Genomic DNA, 20,702 nt, shown 5'->3' with positions numbered 1-20,702 from the left:
ATATCTCTTGTTCCCTTCTATTTCTAGCCCATCTATTGGCCAGAATATGGGAAAAATACAGAATCTGTTGGGCAGCTGTGGTTGGGACTTCTTCGATTCTACACAGAGGAATTTGATTTTAAAGAACATGTTATTAGCATCAGGAGAAAAAGTCTGCTTACAACTTTTAAGAAACAGTGGACCTCAAAATACATTGTTATTGAAGGTACAAATAAAATGAAACTTAAAATGGAATAGAATATAGAGTTTGAACTGTGAGGGCATTGTTTTTCATCCCTGCAGAGCTCTTGCAGATCGGCAGGGAGCCACTGGGTGGGATGGGCGGCACAGCCTCCCTGTGACTGTCCACAGCAGCACACGTGTCTCTTTCCAGCATAAAGATGTATTTTTAAGTGACCCACGTCCTCCTGTGGGGCCTCTCACCAATTCAGAAGTCTTTTGACCAGGACACATCTTTGACTTTTGTTGAACACGTACTGGAGAATACGTTTGCAGTAGCGATAAGGCAGCTTCAAAAGAGCAGGACTTTTAACACCTTCCGAATTGAGGGTGTGAAGAAAGGGCACTAAGAATAAATTTTCAAGATCCTTACTTGCTATTTATTCATGAAGGAGTTTACCTATAAGTAGTTATATATAAATTTTGATATTTCTTTTGCCCTCGCTGCAGCCTTTTCTTCCATTGAATGCAAGGATCCTTGGGCCATATATGTTTGTAGTTGATTGTTTATTTGCAATTTGTGGGATTTTAATTTTAGGGACAAAATGGTGTTTAAATGCTTAAAACTGAACTGAGAATTGGCTTAAGAAATATTTTATTGATTTTAATGTTTTTAATTTTTTTAATATTCTAATTAGTTAAATAATGTGTGTTACTCTAGGTTATGTTTCTTTCCATCATTACTTCTGCCTACTGGCAGTATTAACACTGTGAACATTTATAAAAATAAATTCAGATCACTGTGGCTTTAGATAGGGTTTTAACTTTTTAGGATCTCATATGTCAAAAACATAGAACTTTGTCTTAAACCTTTCCATTATCACAGTGGATTCGTATGGTCTCCAGTTGTTCATATTTTGTTTTTAATTTTTTTTTTTTTAATTTTTTTTTTTAAAGATTTTATTTATTTATTCATGAGAGACAGAGAGAGAGAGGCAGAGGGAGAAGCAGGCTCCCAAGGAGCAGGGAGCCCGATGTGGGACTCGATCCCAGGACCCTGGGATCATGACCTGAGCCGAAGGCAGACGCTCAACCATCTGAGCCACCCAGGCGCCCTGTTTTTAATTTTTGAAGTCTCTTTATCTTTTTACATCTCATTTTTACATTACTTTCAGATGAACCATTAGTAATAGGCTAAATCAGAAAGAACACTTTTAACCAGCTATTCTAGAATGGAGGAATTTTAGGGGTGGTGGCGGGAGCAGTGTTTATAACTGCCCAATAGCTTAATATCATAGTGTCTCTGCTGCATTAAGCAAACAACCAAAAATACTTCCACATACACGCACGTGAAAGTCACCAGAAGAAAGCATGATCAAACCTACTGGGAACTAGGAACCTACTGATGGCGGTTATTAGTGTAGGGTTATACTGAGCGAAGGCTCCTCCACTCCAGTAACCTGTTAGTGAGTCTGAATCCCGAACGGTGTGCCCCAGTTATTGTACATTGAAAAGCGTAACAGACAACCAGAAGGATGCCTCTTTTTACTTATGTACTCCTTTTGTGTATACTGTACACAAGCGGTCTTCTACTTTCTTGATCCCCAAAAAGGGTTTTGGGGGTTTTTTACTTTACTCTTCTTCAATGTTCTTAGGCATTTATTGAAATAAATATCTACACATAATATTCAAAGTATGAATTATTATGTATGTATATTAAATCATATATAAAATAGTATTTTAATTTAGAAATAGTACCTTACCTCCATTTATTTTATGAACAAGTTTTATTCAGATCTCAAATAAATCTTTGACATCAGTATTTTTTTTTCCTCATTCCTACCACTTTCTGGGTCATCTAATAAATAATACTGCAGAACACAACATATATATATAGCTAACTAAGACTTTGAGATGCAGACCTTTAACATCATGTGGGAGTCCTTTATGAAGCTTTCACTAAAAACTGAGGTCAAGTAGCCTTTGGGACAGGTGTGTGTGTGTCTTAATTTGTCTTACAAGTGTGTTTTATGATCTCCAGGATGACTAAAGTGACCCTTAAAACACTTGGTAGTTAGAAGGAACATCCAGTACTAAAATGTTCTAAATATATTTTGACCTTTATGCTTCCCAAACTAGCACCATTAGATAATACTCGCCTAATATGTCCTCTCCAAACAATATTTTGTTGTTCAAAATGAAGCAACGCCTCATAATAGGAAGGAGTCTATACAGATTCAAATATAAAGTAACACCCTCTCTTCTGATGGACACTTTGGATAAAACACTTGACTTATATTTAGGAATCTATATTATGTAGCTGTATTACACATTTGAAACTCATTAAAAAGGCAGTCATTTAATATAGTTAACCCTTGAACAACAAGAGGTTGAACTGCACAGGTCCACTTACATGTGAATTTTTTTCAATAAATACAGTACAGTAAATGTATTTTCTCTTACAATTTTCTTAATGTTTTCTTTAGCTTACTTTATTATAAAAATGCAGTATACAATACATATACAAAATATGTATTAATCACCTATGTTATAGGTAAGGCTTCTGGTCAGTGGTAGGCTGTTAGTAGTTAAGTTTTGGGGAACTCAAAAGATATGTGTGGATTTTTGACTGTGGGGGGGTTGGTGCTTCTATCCCCTACGTTGTTCAAGAGGCAACTGTACTTTCATTAATGATAAAGTATGTAACACTTCCTTCTTCTTATATACTCACTTGATGTATGAATAGTGGCATTTCCAATTTCATTATCTTTTTTGTTCTCATTAATTTTCTTTACTTAGATCCCTTTGATTTGAATCATAATCTTGGAGCCGGATTATCAAGGAAAAGTAAGTTGCTTTGTTTTATAAATGTTAATGCGATCCCTTTTCCTTTTAGTCCATCTAATTGAGCACTTACTCTTTTCTTCTTAGTGACAAATTTTATAATGAAAGCATTTATTAATGGTAGAAGAGTATTTGGTATTCCAGTCAAAGGATTTCCAAAGGACTGCCCCTCAAAAATGGTAAGTGTCTATTAGAAATACCAAAAAAACCAAAAAAAGGTGCTTTATTAATTTGTACATAACACACCGGTAATACATACCCTGAAAGTCTGGTGAGTCTAGCCAAGATAAACAATTGCAAGACAAAGTAATTCCTAACAACCTTTTTTTCAGCATCCCAGTTCTGAGGCCATTTTTATCAGGAGAAAAGGGAGAAACAGCCGGAAGTGGAATTTGGGTGGGAAGATTAGTCACTGGTGCTGCTGCTTTGCCTTGGTAACGCATGTAGATAGCATCGCTGTCCCACCAGCATTCAGCTCCGGGCCAGCCTCTGCCAAGTCCAGCTTGCATGTAGCTCAGGGTCCTCCACCCTCCTCATATGAAGTCTAGATTTTTCAGTCGACTTGCAGGGTAATACATTTCTTAATGGGACTGGGAGAGAGACCACGCTCACTGTGCTAGCAAGCTCACTGGTGTCATATAACCCGACACTCAAAATTCGTATGGAACTGGACTCATTCAAAACAAAACAAAAGTGCGCTGTAAAAATTCCCTTCAGTGAGAGCAAAGGGAGTTAGGAACTAGAGGATTTTCTGTTAAAGTTATTTTTTCCTACATTAGTTTTCTTAATCAAGACTTTTTAAATGAACCTTAAGTGTATGGGTATGCATTCAGCATTGGTTCACATCTGTGCATCTAGTTTTTGCTGGATATGCTATGGCTGTCTTCTACACCAAGGGTTCTGAAATTTGTTCCTACAGATCACCTTGGGGATTTTGTTAAAATGCAGATCTGATTGAGGAGCTCAGGATGGGGACCAAGACTTGCATTTCTTACAGGCTCCCAGGTGGTGCTGATACTTCTGGTCCTCACCTTGATTTCACTGGCAAGGAGGCTTCAGTCCAGACATTGTCTTTCCTTTCTTCTGATATTTTTCTCCAGAAGCCACAACAAACAGAATAACACATAGCTTCTTCCTTTTTCTCTGTATATGTAATGCAGATCATATTCCTCAGTTTATTGGGTTTTAGCCTTTTCATTTTATGAGAAAGCGAAGCCTTTGAACCTGACCTCAGCCTCCCCCAGGTCCTGGGAAAGCCGACTCATGGGTATGTGTGATGCTCTTGGGTAGAAGTGTCTTGGAAAAACAGGCTCCCTTTGTGGTTAGGTTAAACCATGGTCTGCATGATGAAAAAGAATAAACCAACATGAATTTCGATAAAACTATCCTGAAGTAAACCTCTTAATGGTCATAGATTTTGGAATTAAATAGTATAATAATCATTAAAAAGAAGGTCTCTGATCGATATCTGGTTAGTTTTTGTGTTTTGATCTCACATTAATAATTCATACTTTTCTATATTTATGTTCTGCTAGGAGTACTTTTTTGATCCAGAAGTGCTAACTGAAGGAGAGCTGGCCCCAAATGATAGATGTTGCCGAATTTGTGGGAAAATTGGACACTTCATGAAGGACTGTCCTATGAGGAGAAAGTAAGTCAGTGTTCAAAAGGGGTGGTTTCATTTTTACTCTCTTATTGTACCAGTTTTTAAATGAGGTTCTATTGTAACAGAGAATAAACTTGTATTAAATCCAGCAGTTCTCAGATAAATGATTTTTCACAATGAAAATGAAGTGATTTAAAACATGCATTTAAGCGCAGATGACCAGATGTCCCTCAGGTGTACAGATAACAGTCTTCCAGGCCTGCTCCCCTTTCCTCATTTTGGTCACTGCCCCAGTTGCTACTCAGCCATTTGGTCACCAGCCTCTCCAACAGGGATGGAAGAAGAAACGAGCAAAGTAAAATGGGCTCTTCAGGACATCAGTTATACTTCCAGTGTACAGTAATGGGGCTGTACCAGACTCACGTACAGTTTATTGCTAGATAGAACCCTTCACTTGTGCGCAGTTCAACCCTTAATGATTGCTGTGGTGACCCACTCACTTTGGTCAGCATGCTTGCTTCTCGTGATGTTTGCGGGAGGTGGGACTGGGGGTGGAGGGCAGTGCTGGTTGCTTGATGGTGTGGTGGTCTTAACTGAACAATAATACTCTCATTTAAAAACATGCTCTTAAAACAAGGCACCATCTGGAATTTGAAGCTCTTATTTAGTACTTTGGTTTTGTATTCAAATAATAGTCACTGATCATGTAGAGCAAGAAAGAAACATTTTCAACATTTTAAGAATATAAATCTCCTTACAATCCTTGTTCCCTTGTGAACTGAAGGTTCCACGTCTCAAATTTCTAGTGCCTAGTAAAGAATGGCCCACAAGAGTTGCAAGAAATCACCCCAAGGATCATTGGAGTTTCATTACATCCATATCACAGTAGGTACTGGACCAAGGAGTTCCACTAACTGCAAACACTGCTTTTATGGCACTAGAGTAGTTGTGAAAATCAAAAAGAAAAACTATACCATCACCCTGAGGTTGCTTCTTGAAAGAGGAGACGGACTTCAATTTGTTAAATTCTTTGATACCTTCTATCTCTGGTTATCTCCCAAACCTGGAGCGCCCTTAATATCTTGTCAGGTTTCTGTTTAGATTTTTCCTACCGGTGTTATATCATCTTCTAGAGTGAGGCGACGGCGTGATCAGGAAGATACCCTGAACCAAAGATACCCTGAGAACAAAGAGAAGAGAAGCAAAGAGGACAAAGAAATTCAGAACAAGTACACAGAGAGGGAGGTGTCGACAAAAGAAGATAAGCCCATGCAGTGCACACCTCAGAAAGCCAAGCCAGTGAGGACAGCTGTCGACCTGGGCAGAGAGAAAATTCTCAGGCCACCGGTGGAAAAATGGAAGAGACAGGATGACAAAGACTTAAGAGAAAAACGTTGTTTTATTTGTGGAAGAGAAGGGCACATTAAAAAGGAATGCCCCCAATTTAAAGGCTCTCCAGGTATGGATACCGGTCATACCTCGATGTTTGCACTCACATCTCAAGGGAAATCTCTTTTTTAGAGTTTAGAGTTCTTTACTCTTTTAGTTATATTTATTTCTTTAACAGATCGACTTACTGAAAAAGATTTTAAGAAAGTGAACCCACCCCCTTTAATTCAGATCCTCTTATATGTCTTTAAACGTATTCCCAATTTCATTGAGAGGTTTATAGAAGTCACTTGGTTGACTTTTCTAAGATTATCAATGAATGGAAAACCCAGTCATCCACAGTGCCTATAAAATGTAGCCTATGTGACCAGAAAATAAGCTGCCACTTGAGCTTCACTTCTCAGTATGTGCACTTTTGAAACTGAAGCACTGACTGGCCAAGGCGGGGGGAGGGGGGGAGTAGCTAAATTATCTCAGGACACCAAGCTGTGCATAGTGAGCCACTTGTACTTTTGTTTGAATATGTACATGCACATGCCTAGAAAAGGGACCCGAAGGAACTCTGTGACACAGGGTGGTTCTAGCTGCAGAAGAGGATTATGGAGTACATAATAGTACAGTAATAGTTTCCTGCAGCAACTGTGATTATTCTTACGATGAGGAAAAATACATTATCAGTCCATAGTTGAATATCATCCATACGTCCCATTCCTTTGAGTTGTTGGATCTGCATTGACCCTTTCTATTAAATGGGTAAAGTGTCCACTGTGAGCACCTTTTTAACAGATGGTTAAGCGTGAAGGTACCTTCTCTGTGTATGAGAAGTTAGGATTTACAAAGCAGTTTATACACTCTCACTTTGTTTCTCAGAACAAACCTGTGAGAGTGGATGGAATTTGATTGGCATAGGAAAGAAACCCGGCGAAGTCATTTTTTAGATTCCTGTCCTCAATTGTATATGTGTATGGATGGTGTAACAGAGTCAGCACTGACGACAATTCCCTTAAAACTCTCCACTGTTCATCGTTCCTGGAACACTAGTACCTCTCTTCCATTTTATTATATCATAGCAGCAATATAGTATCTCTTTTTTTAAAGACAAAATTTTTAGAGCACTTATTCTTATTTTTTTTTAAAAAAGGAGCTTTATATGGAATGAAGTATATTTTTAAATTATTTAATTATTGGTTTTAAAATAGGACTTCAGTGTTTATGGAAGATACAGCTTGCCCTACTTCTAAGCAACTCCGACAAATGTAAATCAAGCTTTTTTTACCCTGACATGGGACATAGACCAGATCTTTTATGATTATAAGAGGAATATGTATTTAAGAGAAATTAAAATAATAGCCAGAGCTAACATTCATGGGGTGCTTACTATGAGTCAGGCACTATTTTAAGTACTTTACGCAGGCAGTCTCATCTAATTTTCTCCCCAGCCCCATGAGATGGTGGTATTGGTAATCCCAGTTGACAGATGAGGAAACTGGAAGTAGTATAGATCAGATATAATGAAGTTCTACCAAAGTTATTTTTGTAGACCATTATGGAGAACTGGCGGTCTGTGTTTACTCGTAGCACGAAGCACATTATCGCGTCCCTCTTGGGTACAGCACAGCGGTGAAGGGAGGCCCCAGCATTCCCCCAGCTTTGATGGATTTCTTCCTCCTCGCTGGTAGCGAGGTTTAAGTTGTCTACTAGTGAAGCTGTCAAAACAGAGCAGTGCTTCTGGAAGGCTGCAGGGGCAGCAGCAAATCAAGGAGAGCCAGGGGTATCCTGTGGCGGGAGGCTGGGTATTATCAAACCTAAAGAAAAGCAATAGAATCTTGGATTCCTCAGAATGCAGTATTTACACATTAAATCAAGTAGTCACTATATCCTAAAAGTAAAATAGGAAAGGAGGAGTGGGGCTAGAATATGGGGCATTTCCTCCAGTAGCAAGTCAAAATACTCAGTTGCTTCTTCCTATGGAAAAATTATGCTGCCCCCTCTCATTTCTTCAAATATGTTATTATTTTGTCCACACAATATACTGAGTGGAGCTTCTGTCCTATCCACGGAAAATTGTTCTGTGGAAGTTTGAAAACAGGGCTACTGCTTTCATTTTAAAGTGAGAACAAAATGCTAATTTTTTTCTCAGGTGTGTCTAAATCAGATTGTGTATTTGGATCCCCTTCTTCACCTAGCCCCTTGAGACCAACTGGCACATTTGCTCAGGTAAACGTAGCTCACACCTGAGCAGGAAGCTCTGGGGTCATCTGTCTGTGCAGCGAACACTTACTGAGTGCCAGCAGCTCTGCGCCAGGCCCTCCGCGAGGTGCTGGGCAGCCCCCGGCCCTGCCCTCCTTCCTCTGGCTAACCCGCCTGGCTCCTCTCTCTGCCCTCAGTGCAGTGTGTGCTGAGGCTTGCTATGTTCCGGGTGGCAGGGCGTGCTTTAAGGATTCCTGAGTCTCTGTCTTGCTTTTCAATTAACTTGCAAAGTTCTGCCTTCCACGTGCCTAATTTCGGCCCTCCTTGGATATGGTTACCGTTTTAAGGCTGTTTTCAAATGCTCTTCCTTTCGATTTTGTAAACCAGTCTATTTCGTTTTTTAGGCAGTGCTTTTACATGAAGACAAAAAGAAACAAAAAACAACTATATTTTTGAGTCCCCAGTCAGGTATGTGGGTTTTAAAAAAAAAATGTGTGTTATTTTATTTACTGCATAGTTTACCACATGCCTTTTGAGATGCTTCCTTTGAGTAAGTGGTTTTAACAGGGACTGGACATCACAATCACTCGGGGAACTTTTAAAAATACAGTTGCCCTGCCCCCACCTTTACTTCCTAAATCCAGTTCTTCAGTGGTTAGGCTTGGGCCTGCGTATCTTTTAAGTGTTCTAAGGTGATTCCTATACCATCCCTGAGCAGGAACCACGGTCTTTAATTATTTGTTCCTCTTTCACACTTTTTCTTTCTGCTTTGAAATTGCCACTGTCTTGTCAGCAGTGTGTTCTCCTCATGAGACTATTTGCCATGTGCCAAAGTAAGGAAAGAAAGAAATTGTTGGCCTGAACTCCACTCTCTCTGTCTCTCAGCTACGCCGTTTATTCATTCCTTCAACAAGTACTTATTAAGCCACCACCACCCCTGGCCAGCCCCAAGTGCAGGGTATGAGCCTAAACACTGGCGATACAGCAGTGAACCAGCAAAGCCCCTGCTCTCATTCACTCTACATTCTTGTCAGAAGAGGTGCGGACTTCTGATGGCAACAAGTGCTGAGGAATACAAAGCAGGAAAAGGGAATGCTGGGTAGGGAGGTGGCCGTTCTGTTAAGCAACATTTATGCAAAGAATCAAATCAAGGAAGGGGCAAGTCAGGGGAAGTTGGAGGTAGACCGTTACCACAGAACTAAAAACCACTGTTGTCCCCTGGCGTCACTGCAGGGCGGGAGCAGGGAGGGGCGTGGTAGGAGGCCAGGTCAGGGTAGGTGGCTGTGGATTATGAGGCACCTTGCGCACTGGCCGGATTGGATTTCTTTCTGCCTGTGAGATGGACGGCTGTTGGAGGGTTTGGAGCAAAGGAAGTATAATCTGAATTCTGTTGCAGAAGGTTCCTTGTGGCTGCTGTGAGGCAGTGAGGGTGGCGACAGACCCATAAGGAGGCTCCTGAGAGAGCTCAGGGGAGAAATGGTGCCGGCTTACACTCGGGTGGGAGCAGAGGGGCTCGTGAGGACTGGTCGTGTTCTGGATATTTGGAAGGTGGCACCAATGTGGGTTGTCGCTGGGTTAGATGATGACATAGGACAAAAAATGAACCCAAGATGAGCAACTGGAAGAATGGAAGTGGGATTTCTTGTATTGAGAAAGACTCAGGAAGAGCAGATTTTGGGAAGAAAGAGAGTCCAGTTGTAGCCATGTCCGTTTAGGAGACTGCTAGATGTCCGGGTAGAGATGCCGGGTAGCCAGCGGGATGTACGAGCTAGGTGTTTAGAGCAGAGGTCCAGGCTGAAGACCAAGACCTGAGTATTTTCAGTGTAAAGATAGTGTTCGAAGGCCTGGGTAGGAATGGGGTCACCTAGAAAGTAATGCAGAAAGAAAAAAGAACATTTAAAGACTCAAAATAAATAAGACAGAAGATGGTCAGTGAGGGAACAGGGTGGCAAGAGAGCTGGCTCCTGGAGTCAAGAGCTGGCTGTAAGGACAAGGGTCCTCAGAGAGGGCTTGACCATTCATGGGCATCGCCGCTGCGAAGTCTGGTGCGGTGTAGACTGCACTGTAAGCATTGCATTTGGCAGTGCTCAAGTCATGAGGGACTCTGAAAAGAGCCACCCCTCTGGAGTGGAGGGACAGAAAGCTGACTGCAGGGGTTTCTGGCAAGAAGTGCTGGAAGGGGAACTGTGGGCAACCGAACCTCACACCATCCCCACCTGGCCCACAGGCCTGTGCACAGATGCTCAGAGGGAGGCCAAACCGGGAGGCTCTGCCTTTCTCCGGTGTTTTGAGAATGCTTTTGAGTCGGGAAAGGGGAGGGAAAAGGAAAAACAAAGTAACTGAGGAACTTTTTCAGCTTTTTTTAGTAAGAAGGGATGAAACTCTAAACTCGATAACAAATATTCTGAGTTCCAGCCTGCAGACACCCTTAGTAACTTTGCTTAGTCTCTCTCTCTCTCTCTCTCAGACACCCTTAGTAACTTTGCTTAGTCTCTCTCTCTGTGTGTCTCTCTTATTCAATAAGGTAGGCTTAAGAAGGGAAATTATATAAGCAAATAGAGCATGTGTAGTCTTTTTAACTTGATTGTACAGTTTATGAGAAAGGTTTCTGAAATTTTTTTAAAAACTTCATTGATAAAACTTGACATTTTTGTATGTAGTGTAAAACAACCCACATATTTTATGATCAGCTTTTACATATTGTATGTTATTGCTGATGTGCAAACACTGTTTGTTTTTAGCTTGGAGAGATGCTGTGTTGGTTAGAATGTGAAGAGACGAAGCTGTCTCTGCTGTCAGTTATTGAGAAATAGCACTCCCAACCCCTGGAGCCTTGTAGGTCCCAAAGTAGAGAGAGCGCTTCCCTGCTTTTACCAGCTTGGTCTGAGATAAGCCAGGGCGCAGTGATCTCACCCTGGGAAAGCTCCGAAAGCTCCCAGCAAGGAATGTTTGATTGTCTCTACTCTGAATGTTGTTAACAAGAGAAAAATAAATGGAATTGTTAACTTATTTAGCTACTTCCGTTTCTGTCAGTATGGAGATGAAGTATCTCAAGTATATACAGTAATCTAGGAATAGGCATTTATTTTTATGCTATGTGAATTTCAGGATTTTTTTTTTTTTTAATGATTGGAGAAAACATTTAAAGTGGCATCAGATCTCTTAACAATTACAATTTAAGAGGCATGGGCATTAGGTTGGTATAGAGTGAGGTCAGATGATTCAAAGAGAAAGAACCAGAAATCTTCAGAGAAGTACCACACTTACCTAAAAAGGGAACGGTGAACATAAAGGTAGAGACGCAGGAGGCTCTATGAGAAAATGCGGGAGCAGCTGTTTGTCATTGTTCTCAGTAGAATGCATGGACGGATGTAAAAACAAGAAAAGTTCTAGTGGGAAAACCCCCCAAATCCAATAGAAGTGAAATGAGACTGGGGCCCTATTGTGAGACGATTTGATTGACAGCGAGAGCGACCATGAAAGACAGAGGAAGAGGCTGACAGGCTGCCTCTGAAAGCCAAGTACAGGGAACAGACTCCTCCGCAGTGTGTGCGGTTGCTTCCCGTAGATCCTCTGAGAGTTTGAGGGTCACAGAATTGTACCATATGTAAACAAGCCAAAAGAGTGTTGTTTTTACAAGCTTCAGCCTTGAAGAGATATTTCCAGAACATTACACAGAGGAAAAATACCGATCCTTGCTTAGTCGAGATGTTCCTTTTGCCAAGGGTAGGGTGTGGAAGAACATGGCCTCTGCCGTCAGATTGCAGGATATGATTTCTAGCTTTGTGAGCTTGAAAAACCTGCTTACGCTCCACTTGACTCAGTTTCCTCATCTGTTACAAGGGGATAATAATACCTGGCTTGTAGGAATGTTGAGAAATCCATGTAAAAGCACTTAGAACAGCACCTGCACGTAGCAGCAGAGCAGAGGTTTGTAGGGTGGTGCTACATGGATGCTCCTGCACGGCGTCCGTCGCGTGGCTCCTGCTAAAGGCCTTACACTTCTTGAAAGTAGGAATCTATTATAATTTTCTAAATTTTTTTTAAGTGGGGGAAGAATACAGATGTTGGACATCTGGACATATACCTGGAAATGGCATTATCAACTGACAATAAGGATTTCTGTAATGCCTTCTGTGTCAAAGACTTACATATTTATAAATATTGTCAGCAACTGTAAAAATTAAAGCTTGAATTTACTACAGAAGAAAAATTATTACAACAAACATACCTACTTTATACCAGGGAAAAAAAGAAAATATTTATGGGTGGTTAAAATCTATCTTAATTAAACTCCTCAATCAACAACTGTTAAGACTTGTCAGATGTATCCACAATAAATTTACCCAAATTGTCTATATTATATATCTGAAATATGTTTCAATTGTAGATAGTATTAAATTTCCCGAGAGCTCTTCTTTTCCACGGTACTAAATATGTGACACACGGGTGGTTTCCTGTCAGTAGGACAGCCCCTATTCTCTCCCATTAGCCATATTGACCTCAGGCAAGAGACCTGCTTTCTCTGAGCTCCAGATGTCTCATGTAGAGAAGGGCTGTAGCCCCATTTATCTCATCAGATCCTGAGATTAAAGCACCCAGCCCATAATAAGCCAAGTTCTCTTTCCTGATCCCTCCTGCTCCATTCCTTTCTACTGGGCTACATATAGTCCCTTACTCCCAAATGAGAGAGTAGTGAATAGAAGATTCCATGAATTTCCTTGTTCTTCATTGTGACTCCCCTCTCCCTCATACACAGCTGACACAGTGCCTTCGATGTTTAGTGAGTTTTACTGATCAGAGGTATATTCATTTTGAAAGAATAAAGACTGAGTGGGAGGAGGGTCAAGAATAAGAGCTTTCAAATCAGACGTACTTGAGTTTTGAAATACAGCCCAACCATCTGCTGGCTTTTCAGCCTCTGTCAAGTTACCAAACCTCTCTGTGCCTCAGTTTCCTTATCAATAAATTGGGGCTGACACCTCAGGACAGTTATAAGGATTAATTTCCTATACATAAAGCCCTTTTCACAGCATCTGGCACATAGTATTCCTCAGCAAGTTATCACTGCCTTGTTACTGGTGTAAACAGTCTCCTGCCTCACTGTTACCTCCCTCTTGTTCTAATAGGACAAATATATCATGGAAATTTGTAACAAAATAGGAGTATGTGGAGGTTGTAGAACCATAGTCCACCGGTTTTCATGCATCAGTGAATTACTCTGGTTTACATAATAATTTATTCAGAATGAGAATCTCAAAAAAACTAACATTTCCCTATTCCTTATGCCTCCCCCTTTTTGCAAAGAAAGTTATATTTCAAAAAAAACTACGTCTGTCTCTTCATTTATTCCATTTTAGTCTCATAGTTTGATATCCTAAAAACTGGAGATGTTGTAAGAGATTGATGCTATCTTTACTCCCTCATGATGATGTACATATACTATTACAATTTTTTTCCTTGACCAGAATTTAAAAGCCTAACTAATTAAAAAAAAAAAAAAGTGATCTTTATGATAGTAAATTTAAAATAACAGAAATGGGGCGCCTGGTTGGCTCAGTTGGTAGAACGTGCAATTCTTGATCTCAGGGTTGTGAGTTCAAGCACTGTATTGGGTGTAGGGATTACTTAAACTCTTTAGTAAAAGGGCGCCTGGGTGGCTCAGTCGTTAAGCGTCTGCCTTTGGCTCAGGTCATGATCTCAGGGTCCTGGGATTGAGCCCCACATCGGGCTCTCTGCTCCGCGGGAAGCCTGCTTCTCCCTCTCCCACTCCCCGGCTTGTGTTCCCTCTCTCGCTGTGGGTCTCTCTCTGTCAAATAAATAAAATCTTAAAAAAAAAAAAAAAAAAAAAAAAAAATCTTTAGTAAAATAAAATAACAGAAATACCTTTGTAAACAATATAGGAAGACCTTGTTATCATTGAGTACAGATCATTCTTTTTGATACCCTTCTTGATATTCCAGTATATGAACATACCATTATTTATTTAATCATTACTTATTAATGGACTAGCTACTTTCAAATATTTGGTATATCAGTATCCTCCAAAACTTTTTTGCTCTCATATTCTTCCCTCAAAATGTAGAAAGCCCATATATCTCGTATATTTTTAAGTTGATATCAAAATTTTTCATCGAAATTGCAAAGCATATAATCCCTGAGTTTTTTTTAAATAAATGTTGACATTTCAAAATAAAACTTACCAACGCTTAAACGTATCAAATGAAATTAATATGTCACTACTTTATCATACACACTACCATTCATTTACAGCTCCGTAATAGGCAGAAATTTTACATCATTTTACTTTCCTCCTTGAATTCCTTTGTTTTACTTCCATCTTAAGTTGGTATGTTTTTATCATTATATATTTCAAGCATTTTAGGGGCGCCTGGCTGGCTTAGTGGGTAGAGCATGTGACTGTTGATCACGGGGTTGTAAGTTCGAGCCCCACTTTGGGTACTGAGATTACTTAAAAATAAAATCTATTTTTAAAAAAAAGATTCAAATTCAAGCATTTTATTGATCAGCCTATCCTCCTTATCATAAACAAAAATATTTATATAAATTGGATTTTTTAAGCTTTTTATCAAAATGTAAAAATTTCTTCTAAATTGGGTTTTTGCATTAGAATATATAAATTAAAACAAATGTAACAATTTTTCATTAAAAATTAGTGAAAGAGATTTTTCTTTTTATGCTTACATACTGAAAATGACTGCCATTTAATGAAATAGATGGGATTTTCCCCATGCAGTCATGTATTTTTGGATCAATACTACAGGAATGAAAGTGTTCCTTATCATTTCTATTCCAGATCTTTTTTGTTTTTATAGTTGGTAAACATCAAGAAACCCCAGTAGTCTTTATGACAGCATATTAAAAATAATAGATATGCTTTCTTTGGAAATGGAAGATGTATTACAACAGTGTCACTCAGTTATTGCCATTCCTTTTTAAACTAAATGACCAAAAATCACATAGTAATGAATCATCAGGAATTATCTGTGATGAACATCAGCTATCAGTGTAATTTTACGAAAGCTAAAAATTTGGAATTTTTATTAGATACCAGCATGTCGTTTGCCTTCCTGCCTCCTCAGGTTTTTTCCCAGAGCCATGTACCACATTAAGATTTGGATGAGTAGGAAACATGCCTCTCTTTTATAAAATAGGAGGAGGATTGTGAAAGGAAGACCGGTGTGCCTCCTGAGAACCAGCCCAAAACCTTGGCCACAGAGGCATTCTCTGAAAGAATCAAGGTAGACATGAGGCACTGCAGTCAAGTCCCCTAAAGCTCCCTGTCCGCTCATCCTGTTTAGTTGGCTCAGGAATACACGTACCCAAGTTTGAAGACCACTGTTTATGTCAAACACCACCAGGCATATTTGCCTACTTATTTCCTCAGGATAAATTCCTAGTCAGTAGAATGATAGGTTAAAAAGTACGCACCTTCTGACAATGATGCCGGCAATGCCAACGGGATTGTTGACCACCCCAGAGAGTCCTGACTGCCTGCTTCCCAGACCCTCACTTCATGGGAATAGTCTTTTGCCCATTGGCTTGTATTCTCTGTTGAAGTCTCCTGTTTTTCACATGTTTTCATCTGTATTTCTTCATGTTTCTATCTATCTATTTTTTAATGAGGGTATTCATCTTTGTTTTTCTCTCTTTCCACATAGAAATCCATTCGTGCTTTGTCAAATGTGTTCTGTCCTTCACCACCACCACTCCAGTTTATCATTCTTTCAGCCTCATTTACGATTTGTTTTGCCATATAGACAGTTTGTTGCTTGTTTGTTTTAGTAGTTTCATCTAGCCAACTCTTAGGTGATTTCAAGTCATGCTTATAGAGTTTTATAAATTTCATGTTCTTCCCCCAGATTACATAAAAATTCATCCATGTTTGATTTCTAGTGGGTTTACTTTTTTACATGCACATTTTTATATGAAATTTCTTCAGGTATGATGAGATTTATTTTTTTATATAGGGGATGTAGTAATAAGACTATTAGTACTGTTCTTAGAAAAGAGTGGTTTCCTAACATGTTGGGAAAAATATATAGATACAAATAGAACTCATCTACTAGAGAACTGACATTTTTTTTCTTATTTTCTTCTCAATCTTTTTTCAATAAAAGATCATTAAGATGGTTGAAGTCTCCTTTGACTACCATCCCAGACCCATTCCTTCGTGTCCCCTCCACCCCAGAGGTATCTGTTATTATGAGTTCAGATGTTCTTCCAGTTCTTTTTTTAAACTTACATATGTATCCTTGGTGAATTTTTTAATTTGAATGATGTATTATACTGTATAATAAGAATGTTTTACACCCTTTCTCATATCTATTTAATGTAGTGATTTTGAAATTTATATATATTGCTATATAGAGATTTAGTTTTATTTTCTTTCCAGTATTCCATCTATGAATACAGAATATATTATCCATTACTAGCACATGAGCATTTAGATTGCATTTGGTTTTTTGCTATTATAAACAGTGCTGTAGTGAACATTCTTGTCTGAATCTCCTTGAGCATGTACGAGAGATTCTATAGTTTGTGTATCTAGAAGTCAACCTATTAAGTCATAGCATATGTGCATTTTCAACTTAGATTATCATCAGTTATTGGTTGAAATAATTGCCACTTCCGCCAGCAGTGTTTATTTTTGCAAATTTGATGGGTGAAAAATACCTTGGTGTTGTTCTAATGTATATTTTCTTGAGTCTGGTGATGCTGTTATATGTTTATTAGCCAGTTGGAGTTATTCTTCTGTGAATTCCCTGTTCATATCATTTGCCCATTTTACATGTTTGTTGACCAGTTGGAGTTCTGTAAAAATCCCTATTCCTCGTTTGCCTATTCTCCTGTTGCATTATCATTTCCTTAATTTGTAAGTGTTCTTCATTTTTTCCTGAATACTCCTTTATTATATACATTCCAGATATCTTCCTCCAGTATATCTTGTCTTTCAACTTGTGTCTGTTGCCACTCCAAAGTTTTAAATTTTGAGATAATCAAGGATGGATTTTCCATGGTTAGTTTTCATGGTCATGTAGCTCAATGATTTTAGGGTCATCTTTAAGAAATTCTTCCCTGAGTTCATAAAGCTACCCATCTATAGTTTCTTCCAATAGCTTTAAAACTTTATTTTTTTTCTGTTTAGATCTTTAACGCATCTGGATTGTAAAGTACGAGGTGTAGTGATCTAAACTTTTTGTCTCTGGAATGATAAGTCTATTCTCAATGCTTTGGGCAGTCCAGAATATCAAAGATTTGTTGCCTGTAGACCACTCAAGGCTCTAGGGTATAAATACCAAAGGAGAGTGCTTTGCTTCTTCCTGATATCACTCATTTTTCACTGTGAATTGACTATCTAGATGGTCTGCTTCAAAAAGGTTGCTTCTGGGGGGCATAAGTTTCTATTTGCATACTTAGTATGATTGCTTTAGTAAATGTGGACAGTTAAGCAAAATGAATAAAATAAAAGCCATTTATACTTCATTCTGGAGCATAACTACTATTTAGGTTTGAGAAATAAAGTCTTCCCATTTTTTCACATCAATGTACTAACAATGGCTAACATTTCCTGAGTACTTTGCTATGTGCCAGCTACTGTTCAGTTGCTTTACCTGCATCAGTGTATTTAATCTTCAGAATAACTCCAAGGGGGTAGGTGTAATAGCTCACATTTTACAGATGAGGAAAATGAGGCACCAAACATTTGACTGATGGGATTTTTCATTTGTTTGTTTTTAATTTTTAGTAGTTTTTTAAGTAGGCTCCATGCCCAGTGTGGAGCCCAGGGCAGGGCTTGAACTCACCACCCTGAGATCAAGACCTAAGCCGAAATCAAGAGTCAGACGCTTAACCAACTGAGCCACCCAGGTGCCCCTTTCATTAGTTTTATGAAAATACTATTTGTGTGGTTTTATAACCTACTTTTTATATTATTAATTATCCTTTTATGCAAATCTAGTATTCTGTTGTGTCCGTTATATACTTAGTCATTCATATCACAAGTTTTGAATGTTTAAGTTGTTTGCATACTTCAATTATTATAAGATTTCTATGAATATTCATTTAGCAAAATTCCAACCCACTTCTCTCCTTCTGATCTTCCTTCAACTTGGTGATCAAAAATTGTTTTAATTTGCATTTCTTTGATTACTCATTGATACTAAATGTTTTTTATATATACTCATGCTTTCTTTATCCTCTTCCATATATCGCTTTTTATTTTCCCAGCTGTATATTGGTGTTCATCTTTTCTCTATTGACTTGCTTTAGTACTAAGCATAGCAAGCCTTTCTCATAGGTGGAGGTGGTGTGCTTAGGTAACTTCCCCACCCCAAAATTTTATAAATATTCACTACTTCTTATACTTTGATGCTCTTATATTTAATTCTGTAATTCATTTGGAATTGGGTGGAGAGGAAGGGTATGTTGTGGGAAAGAAAACTAACTCTCCCCTCCCTCCCAAAATCACTTATTTGACACAGTACCAGTTATTGAACAATCTATACATCATCGGTTAGAAATGCAACCTTTATTATATACTACTTTCTGAAACATAATCACTTAGGAATTTCTCAGTTTTCTTGTTTCATTGATCGATTTGTTTACACTCCAGAACAAAACTTAGTAACTCTTCCGTAGTATGGTTTTAATTAGTAATCCACATTTCTGTCCTTTACCTGTAAATATAATAAATTTCCTATTTTTCATTTCTGTCAATAAGTTATTGCTAGAATGTCACCATTCACGGGTTCATATCTGCAAAGTAATGATACAAGATATTTATTTCTAACCAAAGAATTTGTTGCAATCTATTCTATGTGGTTGTAAGTGAGGACACTGATGTATGCAAAGCAGAGGTTTCAAAAAGTCCACCTGGCCCTCTGCACCAACATGGAAATAGTGATTAGAATGATGTCACTCTAGCAACCTGCCTGCATTTAGAAAGAATTTTGACTAGGTTTGTGTTTAATAGACCATGTTCCTTACATACCTTCTTTATATCTAGCCTTGCTTACTCAATTCAAAATAAGTGACCAATACCAGTGTGAAAAGTTTCTGTAAATAATTAATAATAAGAAATAATTTTATGGCTTTTGTGATAAAGTGAGGCTTGTTTTATTTATGTTGGGTTTTGTTTTTTCCCCCCCTCTAGGTAGCCTTTCCAGTAAATATATGACTCAGGGAAAAGCCTCAGCGAAGAGGACCCAGCAGGAATCATGAGGGAAGGAAAAAATGCAGCACTCTAAATGGCCACTCAGGCGTTCCTATTCACTTTGAAATTAGGTTCATTTCACAGGACACAGCAGCATAGATCAGGCTTCAACTTAACATTTAAGGGAAATGTCAGATTTTTTTTAACTTAATGAAATTGTTAATGAGGAAAAACAAATTTAATACAGTCTCACGTACCACAAATCCCCATAGATGTAAGGATTTTAAGAGAAAGCCATGATGTATGTATTTAAGCCAGGTTTTATTTTTTTTTTAAGCCAGGTTTAAAAAAAAAAAAAAAGTATAACTGTGGGCCAGTATTCAGTGAATACAATTTCATGGTTTTTAATTCTTTCAAAGCACACTGAAAGGGGTGTGCTGATAAACCCTGAGTAAATTAACCCGTTTTTTCACCTACAAATCCCTTTTTTGTTTTGAAGAGGGGAAATTATATTTATTGTTTACTGAATCCTTGTGTGAAAGCATATCAAATATGTGTGAACTGCTACTACTGTATTTACAATTTACAAACCTTATTTTATTGATATTTGTAGAAGTGACAACGCGAACATGAGTACCTATTTATGCGAGCCTTCCGTGGGTAAGCAGCACCACCAAGGGGCTCTGGGGTTTTTTCCCTCTCTAATTTTAAGTAAGTTGACATAGAATTCCTATACTCATAAAAATGAAGTAAGGAAAACAAGTAGTCCTGTTTGCTGCTAAAAACATTTTCAAAGGAAAAATGACAAAGTAGAAGTGCTTTTTACTTTTTATGATACTCAGAAATTAGGGTGGAGAACTTTTAAAAAATCCCTGAGGATTAAAGAGGCCATCTCTGCCAATCACAAATTTGGTTGGTGTCATTTTGGGTCTGACTGGAGCCCTCCTGGAACTGTTTCTCTAACTCCACAAGCCATCCAGAAGTAGTATGTGGTCAGAACTATGCCTTGGTTTATTTATCATTTTGAAATAAAATCAGAATTTCAACCTGTAATTTTATCCACATTACTTTCTAGCCAGAGTCCTAAATTTCATGAGGAAACCAGATGAAGGACTGAGGGCAGTACAGATCTGCTCTTTATCTCATGCTCCCTCTACTTGTGCTCATGGGATCTGCTGTTCATTGACCCCACTGTGTGCCAAGCACTGGAAAGGAATGCCCACAGGAGAGGTACAGGCTTGGTGGGATGAAGACAGAGAAGGATGGGGAGGGTGTTTGCTGGGCAAGCGTTCCCAGGTAGGAGAGGGCTCAGAAAATAACACCTGTGAGCCCTTCTTT

At 38.7% G+C, this 20,702-nt stretch overlaps 1 protein-coding gene across 2 annotated transcripts in view; it reads left to right on the top strand.

The window, feature by feature from the left end:
- The window catches only part of TUT7 (terminal uridylyl transferase 7), a 66,537-nt gene extending 46,120 nt beyond the window's left edge, over window positions 1–20,417 (top strand). Inside the window, exons 22-27 of one of the 2 annotated variants that reach the window (XM_064579258.1) lie at window positions 28–205; window positions 2,959–3,006; window positions 3,091–3,182; window positions 4,539–4,654; window positions 5,743–6,068; window positions 19,365–20,417. In XM_064579258.1, coding sequence (XP_064435328.1) covers window positions 28–205; window positions 2,959–3,006; window positions 3,091–3,182; window positions 4,539–4,654; window positions 5,743–6,068; window positions 19,365–19,432 — 828 coding nt within the window. In that variant the 3' untranslated portion in view covers window positions 19,433–20,417. Of the gene's footprint in view, window positions 1–27; window positions 206–2,958; window positions 3,007–3,090; window positions 3,183–4,538; window positions 4,655–5,742; window positions 6,069–8,138; window positions 8,587–19,364 lie in introns of those variants that run through there. The other variant, XM_064579257.1, reaches the window with a different exon arrangement.
- The last annotated feature ends 285 nt before the right edge of the window (window positions 20,418–20,702 follow it).

Source organism: Mirounga angustirostris, unplaced genomic scaffold (genome assembly GCF_029215605.1).
Source record: "Mirounga angustirostris isolate CCGP_5_RB_7025 unplaced genomic scaffold, mMirAng1.0.hap1 SCAF_15, whole genome shotgun sequence".
NCBI classification, from domain to species: domain Eukaryota; kingdom Metazoa; phylum Chordata; class Mammalia; order Carnivora; family Phocidae; genus Mirounga; species Mirounga angustirostris.
This window is presented reverse-complemented; position numbering and strand designations above follow the sequence as displayed.